At 40.8% G+C, this 22185-nt stretch overlaps 1 protein-coding gene across 1 annotated transcript in view; it reads left to right on the forward strand.

Moving 5' to 3' along the window:
* The first annotated feature begins 86 nt into the window (after positions 1–86).
* Positions 87–22185, forward strand: part of ndufaf5 (NADH:ubiquinone oxidoreductase complex assembly factor 5) — a 96673-nt gene continuing 74574 nt past the window's right edge. The window contains exons 1-6 of the mRNA XM_022232906.2: positions 87–244; positions 2221–2676; positions 5915–5955; positions 6336–6399; positions 7292–7339; positions 16729–16835. Of these exons, the coding sequence (XP_022088598.2) occupies positions 2221–2676; positions 5915–5955; positions 6336–6399; positions 7292–7339; positions 16729–16835 (716 nt within the window). The 5' untranslated portion in view covers positions 87–244. The remainder of the gene's footprint in view (positions 245–2220; positions 2677–5914; positions 5956–6335; positions 6400–7291; positions 7340–16728; positions 16836–22185) is intronic.

A 22185-nucleotide genomic window follows, 5' to 3' on the forward strand; every position in this document is an offset into this window, starting at 1 on the left:
ATGAATTCATTACAACCGAGGGATGGAAATTATGTAACCAATTATTTTTGTAGCACACGGTTTTAGAATTTGCCGCAAGAGGGCGTCAACAAAAATGACCGGCCAATTTTTTTTTACTAAACTATATGTACAGAAATAACTAACATAAAGTTGTAGCTAGCTAGCTCACGTTGATTTGTAGCCGCAAATGATGCGACTGTAGTGTAACTGTAAGCTGTCGTGTGGGTATGCCAAGCCAGAGAAAGTTAGTTTTTGCCTCTTGTTTGAAGATCCAACATTAAAATCATTAATATTTCTTTGCAAAAGATAAGAGCATGCATGTCATAAACGAGCCTGACAGGAAAACATGACCAACTTACTCATGTATTTATTTATAATGACAATAATCCTTATCGCCAATACTGCATGGGTGATTTTACACAATGGTAGAAAGGCATTGTGGGAAGGAAAAGGGAGCAGACATTGCCCCTTTTTCCTTCCCACAATACTTTTCTACCATTGTGCAAAATCACTCATGCAGTATTTACGATAAGGCTTGACATTGCCATCCGTCTTACCCCCAGAACTGTGGGGTCCGACGTCCGCCCCAGGTATGTCGAGGCATTTACCCAGCACCAGCAAATTTATACTAGGCCTAAAATTGATGTTTTGCTAGACACGTGTGCAGTATTCCTACCCCCAGAATTGTGGGGTCCGATATTTGGGGCGGACGTTGGATTTTGCTTGTCGCCCAGCGATGGGAAGGGCTGATGCCATGGCTGTGATTGGCTACGTTGTCAATAAATGTCATGTTTGTGCACAACCTCCAACTGCAAGGTTATCCTATATGTATTAGCAAAGCATTACTTGAAGTTTTCGGTTCGCAAATTGGCAATGACAATGTTTTGACAGATGTCCAAGTGTCGGCTTAGGCCTATATAATAAATACATGTACATGGCCTTGATACAATCATGGTAGGCCTAATTTACATGTATCTTCTCACTAAGTATCACTAACTTTGGATGAACTAATAAAGTGTAGTGAGAATATTTTCAGCAATGAGGAAGAAAAACAAAAATCGAATTGATAACTGCCACATTGAGCGTGCTCGTGTACCTGGCCATCAGCCCTTCCCAGCTCCCTGTTCGGGTGCTAGACGACCAGTGAAACGTCGGATCCCACAGCTCTGGGGGTACATGAGCAGTAGCTGTTTTTTTACTTGGTTACATTCGTAAACTTTTTCATGTTTTTATTTGTACATTTTTTTTTATGTTACCAACTGTAGTTTTCAGGTTTTTAACAAATCTTAGTCTGGTTCTGTGCCAATAAAATTATTTCAACTTCATATTCATGAAGTAGGAATCAGACCATTTTACAATTCCAGATTCCTCCAGAGCAAGGAAACAGAAAAGAAATGATGGACATTTACCTGTAGGTCTCTTTATTTCTTTTTAAAATTATTTACATGTATTCTTCATAAATACTGCATGCAACTTGACCCTGTATTAACATTTGATGATGCCCGCTGAAAAGTGATAATACCCGCTGCCCAAATCACGCCCTGGCACCTGGATATGAGACAGTTTAATCAATTCTGATTGGTCAAGAGTCTGTGTGTACGCAGCTCACCACGCGCACTCCAAGTCCATATAATTAGGAGATTCATTTGGACAACTTGCACAAGGAATATACCATTAACCCTAACCCCCTGAGCATTTTTCTAGAAGGCTGACTCCACCTGTCAAATTCCAACACCCTTTTGCTGCTGGGTGGGGTGTATGTACTGGAAAAGAATTTAGAGAAGATAAATGGGGGTGATTAAATATGGAGTCACTGGATGTGTTGGAGGGGGGACCACGGGAGGATGTACCCGTACATGTAGGGTGCCATTTTAGTGTTGGGTACTGCAGTAGACACTGCTGAACACTTGTAATGTACATGTAGTATGCAAGAATGTTACAATGTAAATCGTGACAGTTAGTTAAATTCATTTCCTCATTTCTGAAAAAAAGATCTTGAAATGCCAACTGGAAAAGAGAGTTAATGTTTAAATTGTTTTAAGAATTCCAAAAATGTGCTGTTTCAATGTCTACAATCAGGACTTCCCTTCTCCGCAGTTTGATTTTGAATACTTCACTGTACAGTCAGAAAGTCATTACAGTGTTTGTGCTGTTCACATTTGTGCCTGCCCAGCTCCTGACACTTATCTGCATTAGCCTCTTCACATTTGTTCATTTCAGATGGGAATGATGAAGGTTCAGTCCTCTGCACACAGTCTGGCCAGGATGCTCCAGCACACAAGGCTTGTCCAGCTCAATCTGGGTACGATGGCATCTACCTCACCCTGTTGCCAGTACCATCACTTTGTGATGGGAGACAATGGTCAGCTGTTGTCAAGATGTCACAGGATGTCACAGTCTTTCCACGAACGAGGGCTTCTAACAGCACCATCTGACCGGCAAAGATCATGCTTAATGAGACGTGTGCCTGAAGAAATCCATTCAGTTAACTTGAAACTGTCAAAGAACCAAGAGGTAGCCTGGCCCCCTGTCATTTTGCCAGTGCGCTCCATGCATCCCTCAGGTCCTAGCCAAGAGAGGGTAATGAATGTGTTTGACCGTCGAGCTAAGCGAATGCAGAAGGATAGGGCTGCATTAGCAAAGGATGCTCATGTGTATGACTACCTGAAAGATGAGGTTAGAATGCAGCACATGATAATGTTGTCAGCAGTATGTAACCATATGATGTGTTTGGAGGTCCTGACAGTCTACAGGTTGAATAGTTGGCTGGTTCATTAGTCGGAAAGGTTGATGCGCGGTAGGCTGAACATACAAAGTTTTGTAGACAGGGCTTCAGTCGTCTGCAGAAATAAAAAAAAAAGTGCATAAATCCAAACAATTAATGAAAAAATCCAAAGGATTGATAATCTGACAGTTTTTAATATTTATCTGAAGATTACATTTTTTCAATTCAGAATAAGGTGTGTCAGTTTGAAGATTCAAAAAATTCAAACATGGACATTCACAGTAATTCAAGCAAATGCAAATGCGAATTTGACATCGCAACAAATTTGCAATGAAATTTCACTGAAATTAAAATGTGTTCAACTTTTGTGAATTCGCAAAGTGAATACCGGTGGTACACACGCTTATGTTTGTTTTCACCTGAAGTATGAATCGGTCTTAAGGCTCAAACTGAAGTTTCATGAGTCTGAGTGGCACTCAGTGTTCAAAAGTCCGAAATGGGATTTGGCAATTGGCTTCCCTTTCAAATAATTCTATTTTATTTTGATCCTTGTTGATTGGGATTAGTGAACCATCTTGTCGATTCGTAACATCAAACCTTCAGACTATTTAGGTTAAATCTATTGTCGAACTGTTGAACCTCGGGCTAAAAACTTTTGCACTATCCAACCTTTGTACAAACATACATGTACATGTATCTGTGGACTGTTGAACCATTGGACTATTGAACCTTCAGACTACGGAACCTTCAGATTATTGAACCTGTTGACCATTAATGAACTTTCAGCCTATTGAACCTTTGGATTGTTGAACTTCGGATTGTTGAACTTTAGATTATTGAACCGTCTGACTATTAAACCTTCGGAATATAGAGCCTTGGGACTATTCGGTATTTGGAACCTTCAGACTATTGAACCTTTTGACCGTTTCACCATCAGACTACAGAACCTTCAGTTTATTGAACCTTTTGACTGTTGATGAATTTTCAGCCTATTGAACCTGACTGTTAATTAACTTCAGATTATTGAACATTTGGACCATTGAACCTTTGAAATGTAGATCCTTGGGACTGTTTGGAACCTTCAGTCTATTGAACCTTTTGACTGTTGTACCATCAGACTACTGAGCCCTCCGACTTCTGAACCTTCAGATTATTGAACCTTTGGACCATTGAACCTTAGGAATGTAGATCCTTGGGACTGTTTGGAACCTTCAGTCTATTGAACCTTTTGACTGTTGTACCATCAGACTACTGAGCCCTCCGACTTCTGAACCTTCAGATTATTGAACTTTTTGACCGTTGATGAATTTTCAGCTTATTGAACCTTTGGACTATTAAACGTTTAGAATGTAGGCCTACATGTAGAACCTTGGGACTAGTTGGAACCTTCAGACTATTGACCCTTTCGACTATCTACAAAAATTGAACTGAAGTCAATACAGCCTTTCATCAGTGTGAGCTTTCCTGTCGGATATGATAGGTTGGAGAAACACTGTGACCTGAATTGTCATATGCATGTATACAAACATGCTGTGTATACGTCATACCGGTATCTTGCCTTTAGGACACAAATGATGGGCTGCATGTTGGTGAGATTTCAGTGACTTGCAAGCGAATATGTTATTTATGTTATACAAACTGGATTCATGACTATGTTAGCTCAGTACATGTACACTTTACCGCAGACTAAATCATATTTACATACAGTACACCGTATGCTTACAATAGGCTAGTCATTCAAGAAACACAGTCCATCCATCTTCTGCATGTACATTGTACCTTATTAGCAGTTTGACACTGATCACTTTTTCTGTTGCTACTGGGGTGTTGAACAATTGTATCGTGCTTGTCTTTATAAATGTGTTTAGGCTTGTGTCTTAATGTTTCTGCTGATGTTTCAGCACTTATAGTGATGTGTTCAGGAGTATGATGAGAGATGCTGGCCGTGTTTGTTTCACACAGATGGACCTGGATCACAATCAGTGATCTGTCGTTGGTTTACGGACACCAAAACTCACCTGATGGACATGATGGATGGTGCGAACCAGCGTTAGGATCACTGATCGAGATCACATGGACCTGGATCAGGATCAGTGATCTGTCGTTGGTTTACAGACACCAAAACTCACCTGATGGACATGATGGATGGTGCGAACCAGCGTTAATATCACTGATCGAGATCACATGGACCTGGATCAGGATCAGTGATCTGTCGTTGGTTTACAGACACCAAAACTCACCTGATGGACATGATGGATGGTGCGAACCAGCGTTAGGATCACTGATCGAGATCACATGGTTCTGGATCACGATCAATGATCTGTCGTTGGTTTACAGACACCAAAACTCACCTGATGGACATGATGGATGGTGCGAACCAGCGTTAGGATCACTGATCGAGATCACATGGATCTCGATCAGGATCAGTGATCTGTCGTTGGTTTACAGACACCAAAACTCACCTGATGGACATGATGGATGGTGCGAACCAGCCTTAGGATCACTGATCGATATCACGTGGACCTGGATCAGGATCAGTGATCTGTCGTTGGTTTACAGACACCAAAACTCACCTAATGGACATGATGGATGGTGCGAACCAGCCTTAGGATCACTGATCGAGATCTAGATCCGTGTGAAACAAACAGGCCCACTGTTTTCACGTCAGAATTTGTCACAGCCTCATAGGGTCAGTTGCCATTGAAGGTCATTATTTTACTTGACGCAATAGGCCTTTATTGAGCTGACAGTTACTGCTCAGTCTACAGCCTTAGTTGGATTCCTCTCCTGTGTGTATGCGCATGCCATAGAGATTGTATCACAGTTTCTGAAATCAGCTTTGATTGGCCTACAGTGTGAGTATGTTTTGATGATGTCACACTTTGTTTACATGTGCACTTTCAAATTAAGGCCCGGGTTGGGTGACAAGAGTTGAAACTGCATTGGAAAGTGAACGTCTGAATAAAGCTTGACATCAGCAAAACGTACATATGCATGACATGTACACAGGCCTGTTGGTTTGTAGATTACATGTACATGAATCAGGCTTGCCATCATGTACACAAAATTGTACCTTATATGTTCATATATTAGATGCTTGTGAAGAACAGGCTACATCAACCTGATGATGTTCAAGAAGTCGGCAGACCTTTTGAAAATAACCTGGTGTTTTTCCTTCTTTTACCTCAGGTAGCTTTCCGGGTTGCAGATAGGTTAAAAGACATAACTAGGTAAGTATTTCAAAGGTTGGAATTTCACATTAAAATCCACATTGCACAAACTTAACAAAGGACTTGACCTGCACCAAGATGCATTCACTTAAAACTTTTGTGAAGATAAAAATCAAGTGATGCACTTAAGCAATCTGTTGTTTATTGTCATAAATGACAAATGGAAAACTGTAATCTGGTAATAAAACAAATCATTGGTTCTTATCGATTGATTTGGTCAAATGCAACTGCATCAAATTAAATTCTCAAAGTCTTGGTCCACAGAGGGTTTGAAGCCAATGTGGGAAAAGCTCATCTACAGTGTGCATGTAAATTGCAAGTACTTTTTTTTTAAAAAGATGCATATTTGTATGTACATGTATATTAATTTGTTTTCCTAGGAGGTTTGATGTTGCTCTGGACCTTGGATGTGGAAGGGGTCATATAGAAAAACATATTTCCAAGGCAAGTGCACCGTTACATTCTGTTACAACACCCCTTCACTGTTTGAATTGTTCAGTTTACCGCAGTTTTGATTTTCCAATAGAAGAAGAATAGAAGTACTCACAATTTGATGATGAGTATTACTGTATTTAACGCATTAGGGAAATTTGTGTGTGTGTGAGTTTGTTTCTGCATTCAATTGGGGACCCTGAACAATAGAGGACAATAAGGTCCCCGATTGACAGAGGGTCCCCGATTGACAACTGTGCACAAAACATATGGGTGGTCTTCTAAAAAAGTTAAAGTACAAACAAAAGAGAAACAATAGGGGGTCCCCAGTTGCAGGCAAATACACAATTGCCTGTGTGTGTGTGGGCATTCACCACGTTAAGGGGACAAGTTCTTTTGTTAGGGAAATTTGAACCGAGTTGTGGGGACATTTCTGAGTCCCCACAACGTTTTCGGTCCCCACAAAATAGGCAAAATGTCGAATGTATGTCCCCACAGCTACAGTGCGGGAGTGTATGATCCCCCATACTGTGGTGTTAGCAATCTGCCTGGAGTTGATGTGTATCCTCACCAGCAAAGAAGAGACAGGTTAGTGGGAAATTTGTCCACGGGGCTCATGCACATCGCAAGCGCTCACACGAGCATCATGTATTCACATAGAAATTGCTCGCACGTGTTTGTGGTGTCCCGCATAAAACACTTACATGTACGAGTACAAACCTGTGTTCACCTCACACCAAAGGACCGTTGTTTGCTGTACACGTACATGCACAAACAGTTCCTTTGTTGCTCCCGCTTGGAGTAGTTTGCACAGGACGTCTGCACTGACCACAGATATGGAAAATTTCTTTTCAATGTTCACTCTATTTTCTCTTGAATCAATTTTGTGGTATTTCCTTTGCAGAAAGTTGTCCAAAAGCTTTATATGACGGACCTGTCCAGGAATATGCTGGTAAGTCTGTCGCCAATACGGGTATCTCAGTTAGGTTAATTGTGTGGAGAATTTTGGCAGTAATGGACAGCACCTGCGTAAAGAAAGATACTGTCTGTCAAAAGAGTAAGGTGGTAAACTGACATACACATATGACAGTAAGTCAAAGGTAGTTTCAGGCTGGGCATAGGACTTTCCCATAGTTTACAACAACGATCTCATTTTTGGGGGATATTGCATGACCAACGACACTGTGCATGGTTGCATTTATAAACTGGAAACAGAAGTGACTGTTGTGGGGGGCCAGATATCTGTAGCAGTCCGCCTCCTTAATTGGCTGGGCGAATGTTTAATACCCACCAAAAATGTGATCTTCTCTGTACAAACCTACTTGTATGGGCATGTCCAATGACCAATAACAACTTAACTTTACTGTCATCATATATATACGTACTGTACATCACGGGTGTCCATAGACCAATCCCATGACAGGAAATAGTCCTGGCCATTACTGCAGTAGTGTTATGTTCATACTCAGGTTTTGTTTCATTGACTTGTTTAAATTGGACTGTTCTCCCAAAGGGCCCTGGGAGAGAAGTTAAAAAATGTTCAGTTTTCGAATTGGGAGGACATACGTTTTGTCTAGCTTTGGAAGGCTGGTGACGCCGATCCATTTTGGCGGCAGTTTACCGCCTGGCCTGCAGCACACCACTTGTGGCAACCACACCCAGGGGTCAGTTTCAGCCTCGACGAACAGGGACAATAACAACGGGGCAAATACAATTCATACAGGACCACACTTATTTATTCACATCAACATGCGCCTCACAAAGACACTTCACCAATATACAGTATCAGTGTAGCAACGTTAAGAAATTACAATGAGTGTGAATTACTGATTCTTTGATTCAAAATCGACAGTCATAAAAATTGACTAATTTTCAGTACAACAATGTGATTAGCGATCAGTAGGGTGATTTACGTCTTGATTATTTACATTAAGATGCCACACTTATACTTGAAACAGTACTTCTTTCCCGCGCTTACGCTCAAATAGGTCACGGTCAGGAATATAAAAATTACTGGTCTGCTCCGGTCGACCACCAGGCGGGAAAAGAGGGCGAGTCACACCTGCTGCACCTTTTTATAGGGGCTGCTAGGCTTAGCTGGTAAACTGAAACAATGATACAAACAGACATAGCTAACAGCCGGGAACCAACTATGGCACACTTAAAATCCCCAAAAACTGGTATTGATGCTGCACTGCGTTACAATTATATTGGTAGGCAATCCATCTAGTGCATGTATTGAGACCATTGATATGTTATTGCGCCCTCTCTTGTCTGGAAAAATTACTGGCTGCACATGCAGTTGCTTGTTCAGCTGAGCAGCAGTTTGAGGTCTAGTGCATGGACACACATGTATCAGTACATGTGCGTGTACTAATACGTACCTTGTGCATTTTACAAGCTCGTATTACTTAAACTGCCACAGGCAATTACTTTACATGTACTGTACTGTAAGCCATTCCAGCAGCTAGGCTCCCAATTTGCACCCAATTTCAGTGTGTTTAACTTTAACTGTCCATGCTTTTGAGTCTTGCGCATCAGTGTTCGTGTCAGCTTGCCTCATAACTACATGTACAGGTAATATCTACTTGTACATGTGCATGGCCTGCTATGCCTGTGCAAACCATTGTACCTGTAATTAACCCCTTGACGACGGGAATTTCTTCCCGAAAACCGACTCCAAGAATTCCAGCCTTGCTTGGCCACCAAGGCAACCTGCCAAACTGCAAATTCTTGGTTTGTGGCCCTGCGTGCTCTGCATGCTTTGAATTACACGGTGAAAAGGCTGATTGTTCGGTGGCATGCGGCTCTACTCACGCTTCCACATTCCCGTTGCCTCTTTTCAAAGTGGGGACTATTGTGAAGCTGGTGATTATGATGCAAATTCGGTCTTTTCATTTCTGGGCTACACACAAAGGCCAATCACCATATGTACAAGAGCCAGGGTCTGCCTTCTTTCACGTTGTTCGCTCGAGCGTGGGCCGAGAATAATAGCTGAAAAGCGGGCCGAGGATCTCAATTTTTACGGCGGCTATAGCCGCTTCCCGGCGCGAAGGGGTTAAGAGTAAGATCCAAGAAACTGTTGCCTGTCTTCAACAGACTTTGTTAAAAAAAAAACAGTTGAATTGATCTGGAAAAATGATGACTGGGGTGGGATCTGTAAGAAAAATAAAACTTTACTGACTATTGAAAGTTGTAAGCCTCAGAAGAAGATTCTGGAAGAAAGATCAATCTTATATACATGTATCTTGGGTTTAAAAGTAATTTCTGTGCATGTACATGTATGTACTTCGCAACAATACGATGGTGTGCATTTATGAGCAATGTATAATTTGGGTGGCGGCAACATTTTGGAATTTTGAAAAGTGGACTCTGATTTTATCCCGCAATGTGTCTAGTTAACTGTAGTTATAGTTGGGTGAGTGGGTCAGCGTAGCGGTTCTTTCCTCGCTTTGCACCAATGAGGCCCGGGTTCGAGGCTCAGCTTAATTTGGCCCAGGCTTTAAGTTCATTTGGTTTCAGGCCATACCCGCTCTCGCAGGTTTTCTCCGGGGTTCTCCGGTTTCCTCCTGCCTCTAAAACTGGACCTGCTTCCAAACTCAATAGGGACCCCATTGGAAATAAGATGCAAAATTTACTGAATAAATCCAATCCAATTCAACAAAATGCCAAACACAACTTCTTTTGTTGTAGCTGCCAATACCAGAGGGGCCTGCAGGAATTGCTTTTTACATGATACTGTATGTGCAGCTGAATAAAGAATGACTGAATGAACCGATGACAGCTATCATGAACGACTTTGTCACACATGTTTGCTGTCTGTAGTTTAGGCTGTGTCTGGATCTCTTGTCTAGAGCTAGGTCTAGGCCCTCGCTCCAATGGAAATGCGTGGAGACGCGCAGACAATAGACCTAGCCGTAGCTCTAGAAGCCGGTTTTAGGACACTGCTTTAGTCTTGGTTCCAAGAGCTCCCTTTAGTTTGTAATTCCATGATCATGAACCACCACTTTTAGAGGGGTCTACATATTTCTGGGCTACATGTAACTGCTGTTTCAGGAAACGTTTGCATATTTCATTTGATCCAGAAGTCAGAAACAAACCCACACACTGCTTTCTGCAGTTTGAATAAGCATTTTGCGGCAGCAAAAGGGCTCAAAATGTAAAGAAGGGTGCCTAAAAACTATTCAGTTTCAGCTCAGTGAATGCTGTATGCATATTCTGAAAAGCACCACATTCTGGGATCTTGATTTCAAATCAAAAGTTGTCGAGTTATGTTACATTTGAATAAAATCTTGTATACTGAGTTATCTTGTTGCACATAAACATAGCAATTTGAATTTCCCCGACTAAAAATACTGTTGCTGTACCTCATGATTCGGGGCAAGCTTTTGGATAGCAGCTGCCATCTCTGGAATGGACTGGTTCCTTTGTGCACTACTTATCCATTGAAAACAGTGTATTGGTGCAAGGCATCTTTTAAGTAACTTAAGTGAAAGCTTGTCCCGAATCACAAGGTACAGAAACAGCGTCTTTAATGTGGAGAATTGTAATTGTTATGTTCATGTGAATTTAAGGAACTCATTGTATTGTGAATTTAAGGAACTCATTGTATTGTGAATTTAAGGAACTCATTGTATTGTGAATTTAAGGAACTCATTGTATTGTGAATTTAAGGAACTCATTGTATTGTGAATTTAAGGAACTCATTGTGTCAGATTTTATTCAAATCTAACTTGCAAAAGGCTTGGGCCATTTCGGCTAAAAGCAATGCGAAGATCTCAGGACTAAGACTGTAACCCAAAAATTGGGCACGGCCTAATGTTAAAAGCAGAGGCTGTTGCTGGCACTACCAGTGGTACTGGTAGACTTCTCAATAGATGCTTGACAGCTGTAAACACACAGTACCAGTCCCATGTGACCATTCCACAACATGTTTACCATGAACTAATTTGGGCATACTCAAATTGACACTAACTGCAGTGGGCAAGTCAGATGGAAACGGTATGTTCTTGACCATCACATGTCTCAAAAGTCTCCCATTCCTCGCCCATCCCCTCCTCCCTCCCCCTCCCTCTGGTGGCAAGTCCTTTAATAGCTAATGCCTGATGGTCTCATAAAATGCCCTGTCCACTTTAAAAATCACTCTGCTGCTGTCCACCCCTCCCTAAAAAAGACGAGTTACGTATACATGAAAGTAAAATTAAAAACCTTTTAAAATGTACATACATGTACATGTACAGTACATAAGCCAATGCAACCATACAGATATGAGAAACAGACATGTAACGTAACTTTCCTATGGATTTGTTTTCACCTGTACCTGTATTTGTTTCTTTCCTATGGATTTCTTTTCACCTGTACCTGTATTTGTTTCTTTCCTATGGATTTCTTTTCACCTCTCACCTATGCATAGGTTGTTTCTTTCCTATGGATTTCTTTTCACCTGTACCTGTATTTGTTTCTTTCCTATGGATTTCTTTTCACCTGTACCTGTATTTGTTTCTTTCCTATGGATTTCTTTTCACCTCTCACCTATGCATAGGTTGTTTCTTTCCTATGGATTTCTTTTCACCTGTACCTGTATTTGTTTCTTTCCTATGGATTTCTTTTCACCTCTCACCTATGCATAGGTTGTTTCTTTCCTATGGATTTCTTTTCACCTGTACCTGTATTTGTTTCTTTCCTATGGATTTCTTTTCACCTCTCACCTATGCATAGGTTGTTTCTTTCCTATGGATTTCTTTTCACCTGTACCTGTATTTGTTTCTTTCCTATGGATTTCTTTTCACCTCTCACCTATGCATAGGTTGTTTCTTTCCTATGGATTTCTTTTCACCTGTACCTGTATTTGTTTCTGTCCTATGGATTTCTTTTCACCTCTCACCTATGCATAGGTTGTTTCTTTCCTATGGATTTCTTTTCACCTGTACCTGTAATTGTTTCTTTCCTATGGATTTCTTTTCACCTGTACCTGTATTTGTTTCTTTCCGTTTTTTTTGTTTTCACCTCTCACCTATGCAAAGGTTGTTTCTTTCCCATGGATTTCTTTTCACCTCTAACCTTCATGTATGCATAGGTTGTTTCTTTCCTATGGGTTTTTTTTCACCTGTACCTATATTTGTTTCTTTCCTGTGGATTTTTTTCACCTTTCATCTACATGTACACGTATGTACATGTACTTGTTTCTTTCCTATTTGAAAAATTTGTTTCAATTTTATGGATTTGTTTCCATCTCTCACCGTGACCCCTTTCCAGGGTACGCTCATGCACTGCATATTCACTGTTGTCCAGAGTATTTTGAAACTATTGGTATGAAAATTGTCTTTTAGAGTATATTACATGGCCTTTTAAAATTCCATGATAGGTCCAAGAAAGATTGTTGTCATTCCAGCCATTGATGGGTTGTGAATCTCTACCTCATCATGACTTCAAGGCAAGCTAGCGTCAAATCACTTGAGTCATTTTATCTCTTACTGCCTTCCTGTTTTATGTGATTGTAAGTGGTCTTTGGCAAATTGATCATGAAATTTGTCAAGGAATCAGAAGCGGGATAATGCCTTCGAAATCACCTCAAAATCGGTCACGTACTGTTGCTTCGTGCTCAAAGTGGCTAAGTCCCTTCAAGATAACGTTACTTACGTTACAAGTGAAGGTTCCTTCTCTCCCTGAAGCAGTTGTTTCAGCTGGGTATGTGCTGGTAATTTGGCTATAATTCCATCTTGCACTTAAGACTAAAAAGTAAAAAAAAATGCTGTTGCCTGGCCTCCCATCCTGAGGGACATGGGATGCAATGCGACTGAAAGACGAGGGAAAGATTGTAAGCCATTTGTACGTCACCAGGCGCAAAAACGGGCACTGTGGTTAATTGTGGAAATCAGCGAGAAGGCTTTAGATTGCAAAGCTTGCCCGGAAATCATGTGATAATTGGAGTGGATTTTCCGAAGTACCGGTAGCCTTAATTGCCCACAGATTTAATCAATTTATCCGTGGTTCAACCCTTTTCTCTGTTTTTTTTGGGGGGGGGTTACCTTTGTGTGAGTCTCAGAAATGTGGTCCTGCTCATTCTCATATGATGCACATGTATATTCTATGGGAAGATACTGCTGCATTGACAGGAGCATGTATACATGTATTGAGTTCTGGACACACTAAACAAACATTCACCTGTAGGAGATGGCAATCCGATTTTGTAAGCCGTGCCCTTTGGTGCGTTTCAGTTCCTAAGTTTCCATGGTAGCGGGGTGGCTACGTGTATATGAACAGCTGTTTCTATGATATTGTCCCCAAGATATTTCAGGTAGGATCTGATTATTGGCCGAATACCCCCTGGACAAACTTCAAGGCAGTATATGTCTGCGTTGCTATTTGGTGTTTTTCCCCGGGAATCGGGGTGGAATTGGCCGCTGTATTTTTCTTTGGTGGCCGCGGGCCTATTTTTGGCACAGCTAGCTCAGAAATAAAGCAGCCTCTTCCCCGGCCTAATTTGTATTTGATCACTGTGCTGGAGTATGTGAGGAAGGAGACGTGCAAGTTGTACATTTGGATTCAGACTTTTTGAGTTCAGTATAAACACTGTGGGTTAATGCAAGCGTACTTGAGCCTCAATACACAGGTCCCAATGGGGCTAATTCACAGCACTCTGCTAGCCCACACACTGCCCAAATGTCCAACTACGTACATCACCAGCACCGATTCACTCTGGTTGAGACCAAATTTGAGTCCTCCTATGTACTTATTCTGCTTTCCCCCCTTTTTTTCTTTCATTCTGGAAGGGAGGTATATTGCATCAACAACAGGGTGAGAGAACTTGACATGTAGGGCACTGCTCTGCCGAGTGGTACTCCACATGAGCGGAATTCTGGCTTGAAGTAGCAGGGGCATTTTAGTGGAAGGACACAATTCACCACTCCTGCCAGGTTGTTGGAGGCATGCTGATATGCATTAACCCAACCGCACTCTCGTTCATAAAAACAGAAAAAAAAAATTACTCATGAAAACAGTACCTTTGGATTCTTCCCCTCAGAGAGAAATACACGTTGTTAAATATTTCACCTACATGTAGAGTACATGTATACATGTACAAGTGTATTGTCAACCACCAAAACCAAACCGAAAAATCCTTCCATGTAAGAGCAGATGTGATAACAATGATCTAAAAACTAGCTAGGTACGCATGTACGTACATACAGTATATGCATGCAAAAGTTTTTTGTTATTTTTCTCTGTCATTAACAAATGTCATACTTTGAACTTTTTAAGTACGTGCATGATTAAAAATTCCATTAGTACACAATCCAGTACTGATGTATAAATGACAAGCTGACTTTAAACAATGTAAGTACTCCTTGGTTGGGCATTTATTTCTTTACCCCACTGATGCTGAAAGTATTCACAGAAACTTGTCAAACGACGCTGTTCTATTCAACTTACATTCAAATGAAACGTGGTATAATATAGTATTAGAAACGGTTGAACTGCTGCCATTAAAAAGTAACAAACTGCAAGTATGAAGTAAGCAAACTGTAAAGAATTGACATGTAGAACAGAAAGGAATTTGGTGTCCATATATTTAGGACTTTGTGATTGCCCTGTAAATGTACTGGTACCAATGGTAGTTTCCTATTCAAAACCGCAGTTTATTTCTGTTTCTTAGGTACACATAAATACTGGTATATGATAGTTAATAACTATAATAATATATATAATAAGTATATATTGGTTGCAGTGCAGTACATGTTTTTTTCATACACTGATATTTTGCAAGTATTTCTTTCTTTTGCAGTATTGGTTAAAAGGGGAAGGAACTTATACGAGTACATGCATGTACATGTGTGGAAGGGAAAATGTCTGTTCAGTTCTCAGGGAAATTTACATGTACATGTACTGTTCAATGTAAGACCTTGAATGGATAAATGGGTTGATTTTTCTTTCCTTCACTGTCCTTTTTCCCCTTGTTTTCAGTTTTTTGGATTGGATGGGATGTACTTTTTACTGCGAGAGCAACTGCATGTACACGTACTGCATGGCAACATGTTTACTTACAGTAAGGCCAACACTTTGTTTGAAATTCCGTGCATGTAAAAAGGAGAGAATCCCTTTGAGGTGTACATGTACATGTACATGCACGTGATGTCTGCCATTCTCTGAATACCAATTTATGGACTTACTCATCGTGGTTCATTAATTGATGGGATGGGAGATCACACACTGGATCAGGTGTATGTGCATTATGGGCATCCTCACTTTATAACATACACGCACATACTCAGTACATGGACACCCAGTCTCATCAGGTAGTTCTTGGACCACAAGATCACTTTCATGACTGGTGTGAAAGTGATCATCCCAGCAGCCCATCTGCATTTGTGGACGCCGACTGTCACTCTTTATAAATTTCCTTTCACTTGATGTGTATGTACAATACTGTACATGTAGGTGTAATGTAGCTGGGGCTTGATACACAGTGCCCTTTCATAGTCTACATGTGCGTGTTTAAACATGTGAGATATACATGTGTACAAGTACTCAGATACATTAGTCTTCTTTGACATGTGGAATATGACACCAGTACACACATGTACATTAACACGCACTACGAAACTTCAGCAATCTTAAAAAGTGAAACCTGTGTATGCTACTCTTCTGCCTACATTTCCAACTACGACTGGTGAAGCGTATGATGTTCATTCTTATTTCTTTATCTCTTTTGACAATCATGGAATAACATGTATTCCTTGGGCCATTTAGCTGTAGCCATAGAATTACATACTAACAACCATAATTCACACAAAAAACTCTCACAGGTGGCATCTCGGTTTTGGAGTTTGACATTTCCAATTAATGCTGCAGCCATTTCAAAAATAACATGTCGATATTTTTTCTTCGATGAACTGACAGTGTAGCCACTTGGGTTCCGACCATGTATCTTGATACACGTAATTCTTTCACCATCTACCATGTCTACCATTTGAGAGTTCCATCCTTCTTCCTAGTAAACATAATGTACATGTATGGGACTCTATTACCCCGTATGAATTTTCCATACATGGATCTTAACTGTACACATGTACATGTACCTTTCATACCTTTTCAATCCCTTGGGCAGAAAGCATCTTCTCTAGTTTCACACTCTCTGTCACGATACGTGACATCAACTATGGCAGAATTGTGACAAGTAAGAAGCCATAAATTTCTTAAAGGTTAATAACCTCGACTGTTCCTCCGGTGACATCATAGGCATTCAGGCTTCTGTCCCAGTGGACGAAGCAAGGGTCCTTGTCAAGTTGGTTTCCTTTTCTCCTTTGACACGAGCATTTCTGTGTGTGACGTCTTTTCCAACAGGAGGCAGCCCGCACACCGGATGGCATCCAGTGCGTCAAGGTCCATGCAGATGAAGAGTTTTTGCCTTTCCGCGATGACTCACTGGATCTTGTAGTCAGCAGTCTGAGGTGAGATGTAGCTCAGCCTCGCCGCTGGGACCCTGACATAAGATCCTTGTCATGAAAACCTTCGAACAAACGTAGGTTTCTTTGAAAATTTGACCTTCCTATTTGGACATGGATATCAGCCTGAGGGAAGGGGGCAGAGATGGGGCCCATTTACACATTTCTTGTCAAGAGATGGATATCCCGTCTTTCTCACTACATGTAGGTACAGCGATTCACTGACATGTCAAAGTAGATCTAGAGTGTTCCAAAGTGAGAGCTTCCACTGTTTCCCTCTAGATGCACTACATGTACATGTACGGTACAATATGATTTTTAAAAGCTGCCCTGTGAGAATGCTGGCCATTTTAGACAGGGATCCTTCCCTTCTCCTTGTCCAGCATGCTGAACCTGGCCTGTGATTTAATGTTGCTACCGGTACGCTTATTGTGCTTCAAAACATGTACATGTACATGTGTATGTTCTTCCCCAAAGGTAAAGCCATGCACTGTAGGACCAAAGATATTAACTACATGTATGTACTGTATACATGTACATGTTTACCTGTACATTCCTATAGGATCCTACATGTACATACCCACAGTCCATCATAATAATTTCCTATCAAAACCTGTCAGACCATCTTATAAACCTTTACATAAAGGTACATGTTCATGTATTTATAATGACATCATTTCTTTTTTTTTTAGCATTCTCTCAACTTCTAAGCTCTGGGACATGTACCTCCTCGGATTTCAAAATCAGAGTAATCATATTTTGATGATGTCACAAATCTTCCAATTATCAAAAAACTTGATGCCGACGACCAAAAAGCAGAAAGAATATACAAAACCAATAGGTGGTGCGGGTTTAGCCCTTCACAGAAAATATGAAAGGAACCACTTTAAGAACTTTTTATATAAAATGGGATGTTAAAATTCTCCTAAGAAGCACTATAAAATACTAAGGTCATTTGCACGTGTCTACACTTGGTACCTGTCAACTGTTTACACATATATGAACATGAACAGGTGCAACATCCTCAGTACAGCTGAAAACATGTACAAATGTATTTGCCCACGTACCATTGTCCTCCTCCATTACAAATGCATGTCGTGTGGTTCAGAACTGCCCTGCAAATTAGGGCAATTAGCGTGATGCACGCGACGTCTCCCCTGTACCATAGATTGCAGCGACGTGCCAACGATCTTGCAAAAATACCAAATTAATCATGGTACGCAGTGGCTGATTAAAAAAGTTCCACAACCTGCACGGTCGCACACATCAGACTCTTTTTTTTTCTGGAGATTACCCTGCAGGTAATCTGAGAGTTGATTGCTGAAACAGAGCAAATGCAAACAGTGTCTTCTGGGAAGAAATGTTCAGCCGGACTTTAGTTGTACGTTGTTGGTTTGGTTTATTTATTACATGTGTGTTACATGTGTGAGTGGAGGATCTTGTGAATATAACTAGTGTGTTCTCTCTGAAAGCTGGATTTTTTTCTGCATGGTTTTAGGTTGTAAGTTCAATCTGGATCAAACTTGTCATACTTTGCACATGTACATGTACAGTACATGTACCATACATGTACCGGTACTGTACATGTACGGTACATGTAGTATTTTGTTGCATGTCTTAATGTATTCAGACAATACTTAGCTCAATTTCTTGACAGTAGGCCAGCTTTACTTTCATCGGATGATGAGCAACACACTGAAAAGACTGTGTACCTTGACTGGGTTATTGCAGTTCTATCATTGCTGTTTAAAGTGAGTGGCAGTGCGTATATACTGTACACGTCCATGTGACTGCTACAAGTACATGTACCCGTAGAAACCTTTACACACACTGTACATTTACATGCAGTGCTGGTAACCTTTGTAATGGCCTGATCATAGTCGACATAGCGAATGTTTATTTCCTTTTATAAGATTTATTACGTTACCGGCCGAGTGGCACTACATGTACAGTGTATATGGATGCCAAAACATACAGTGTAAGTACATGCACCTCTAAATGTTAAAAAAAATGTACAGGAGTAACTGCTATGATACCAGTGCGGACATGCACATGTACATGCCCTAATTTGAAGTACATGTATACTGTCTATACATGGACATGTATATACATGTACACATAAATGCAGCATCTTGGATATTGGTCAGTTGTTAACATATAATGTTGACTCTGCTGTCCATCATTTCAAAGGGGGTTCCCATGTGCTAAGTATTGCATGCGCGCATGCTTAATAGGTACATGTACTTTTCCGGTGTATATGTTGTAGTATGTTCTTTTTTAATTACGAGTACTCCATAAAGAAAAAAAAGTAGCTTGTAGCTGGCAATGCCATGGAGCTGATGATTCCACTATGCCAGCTACAAGTTACATACATGTTACTAGTATCTCGTACGGTGTCACTGTGAAATAACTCGTAGATACAATGTAGGTGATGGGATGACAAACTTCAGTGATTCTCCATACCAGGTATCGCACATGCAATACAAATATGTACATGTGGATTGCATTCTGTGAAAGTTCGGACTGCCGTTGACATTGGATTGTATGTTACCTACATGTATGCTGCATGAACCGTCCGTGCCAGATTATTACAAAATAAACTGACTAATAAGTGCTGACAGTGTAATACATGGAACACCATGTCCTCCCATGAACTATACTGACTACATGTATATGTAAACTGTACTATCAGGGAATCAAAATAATCAGATGGAATTATGGGAACAATTAGGAATCAGAACTGTCCAGTAATCCAAACAACTTGTTCACTTTGACATTTCGAAAGCAACTGGGTTTGTGTGTACAGCTTTGGATAAATGTGTCCGTGAAAAAAAGAAACACCATGTCATGAACATTGTACTATAGTGTATGTTTCTCAAAAATGGAAAGAGAATGGAAAACAGAAACCTTGTTTACTTGCATGATTTAGACAACACAAAGATGAACTGATAATTTGTTGCTGTTGATTGATCAAACTGTTTTGGGGTGGGGTAAAGGGGGAATTTGGTCTCACTTTTTCTGATTCACTTGGCCCTTTCACTTTCTGATAAGGGTGACATGCCACCAGAGGCAAGGCAACCTGCCCTCCTCCCCCCTTCCACCTGGATACATCAATGTAATCAAACCCAAAGGATGAAAAGCCACTAGTCAAAACTCAAACCTATCTTGGCATTATAACAATTTCTTCTTCACTCTTGATTGAAAATAAAGTACACCAGGTGACGACACATTTCACATTTCAAATGTCAATTTCTGATTTTAAATTCTAACGGTGTAAACGAGTTATTCAAAAGTATTTGAACATGAAAAAATATTATAGATGTGTCCCGGCCACTGCCAGGAGTGTACGTGTGTTTGTTGTGTTCCGAGTGATCGATGCCAGTGTATTCAATAACAAAAACCTTTCATTTTCTACAAGTATACTTGTAGTGGCAGAATCTGGTACACCTAGCTGGGACCACGTGTGTGCACGTCGGCAGTTAACTTGTTAAGAACTTTCTTTGCAGTTTTCTTGTTATCAAGCTCCCATAGCAGTTGCTACGTGTACATTTGTACAATGTATAGATGTATTTGCTGTCAATTACATGTACATACATGTATACATGTACAAATGCAAGTCCACATCTCGCTCAAGGCCTTTGTCCATCAACTGCCAGATTACATTTCTTCAGAGTTTTCACTTCAAAGGAAACTACGTGTCAACCTGCCATTCTTGGTCGGTTTGTGTTTTTTGCGTTTCCAGTGCTGCGGTTTGGGAAAAATCATTAGAAAATCATCCAAATTTCCAAACCTGTTAAACGTTATACATGTACCGGTTACCATACATGTATGTCTTTGCCGGCTGCTACCACTGCATCCCATGGTCAGCAATACATTATATCCTCAGGTAGTTTGCCAATTCAGTGTTTGCACTTGGCAAGATCAGGAAATTGATTGGTAATTTTTGTTTGATTATGAAAAGAATTTCATTCAGGATTGTTTTGAGAGCAAATAAGGGCTACACATCAACCATATCTCCAGTCATTACAGAGTACATGTAAATAAACTATAGATGGCCGTTTTCCAATACTCTACTTTGTCTCCGTCTCGGGCTTTGTGTAGGAAACCAATCCCCGATTGTGGGCCTGAAGCGTTTAACTTAAATTGAAGTACTGTAAGGTTTGGCTCTTTTGCATCTTACTTGATGTTTTGTGGCACTATCAGACTTACTGTTGCACTTACAACCTCAAAGTCAGGAAGTAAAAAACAGTTGAAGCCTGAGACAGAGCCCAAGTCGAGTATTGAATAACGGCCCATGTACATGTATATCAGCTTGTTTGATTACTTTTTCTGTTCTTATGCAAAGGTGACTTCGTTCCATCTGACACTCGCGTGACATTTCGTCAGTCCATTTCTTTCGAAATTCCATCCCATGTAAATTTTGTGCCAATATGTCTGTTTTTGCAGGCACCCATAATTGAGCAAGATCAGTACATGTAGCTGACACTACATGTACATGTAGGTTGTCATCGGAGGCTGCGATTATGCAAGGACACACATTGATGCAAGGACACACATCCAAGCATTCTTTTAACGCACTGCAAGAGGGTTATATGAGGACTCCACACTGCAAGTGGCAAACTAGCCAATCATCCAAAAGGACAGGGAGCCTCGTACCTGTCTCTGAAGAAATCATGCAGAAACTGGTACGGAGCCCAGCTGAATGCTAATCCTAATCCAAGTGCTCTGATTATCAGAGAATGCCAGGAGGGGGGCGGGGGGAGAAAATTGCTTGACATTTTGACTCCTATCCCTTTGTCCCTCTGGTAAGCCGATCCGGTCCTGTATACAGTCTTTTACCAGCTATACCCAATTGGGTCAAGCACTGTATTAACCCAGTATACAGAGTGCAGCTTGCACGGACTAATACACACTGAGGACCCCAGGAATCAATTCCAACCAACCAAAGTGTAATTGCGACGAGTCTTAAGAGGGTTTCATTTTTCGTTCTTTGGAACAGGACGTGAGGCATCAGTAGAGGAAACAGGCCGGGCTATTAATACTAAAAATATTAACTTTCACGCTGATTGTTAGATTGGAGGACTTTTCCCTGTGTGTGTCCTGAGCAAAGGTGTCGACTTTCAGCCAGCAATTTCCTGCTTGAAGCATCTGGGCATCTAGTAGTACTGAAGATATATGGTTCATCCTCTGTATTCATGACGGATGGAGTGGTGATGGATGCTTGTCAGTTGGACAGGATGGTTTCCTACCTTCAGGATATTCAGGCAGAAACTCAATATAAACACACATTGATTAATGACAAAACAAGGGACCAGACTTTCCAAGGGGAGCACACCCTGATGTCAGTGTGACCAGG

This window comes from Acanthaster planci, linkage group LG01 (genome assembly GCF_054643075.1).
Source record: "Acanthaster planci isolate LZ-2023a linkage group LG01, COTS_SCS, whole genome shotgun sequence".
In the NCBI taxonomy this organism is placed as follows: Eukaryota; Metazoa; Echinodermata; class Asteroidea; order Valvatida; family Acanthasteridae; genus Acanthaster; species Acanthaster planci.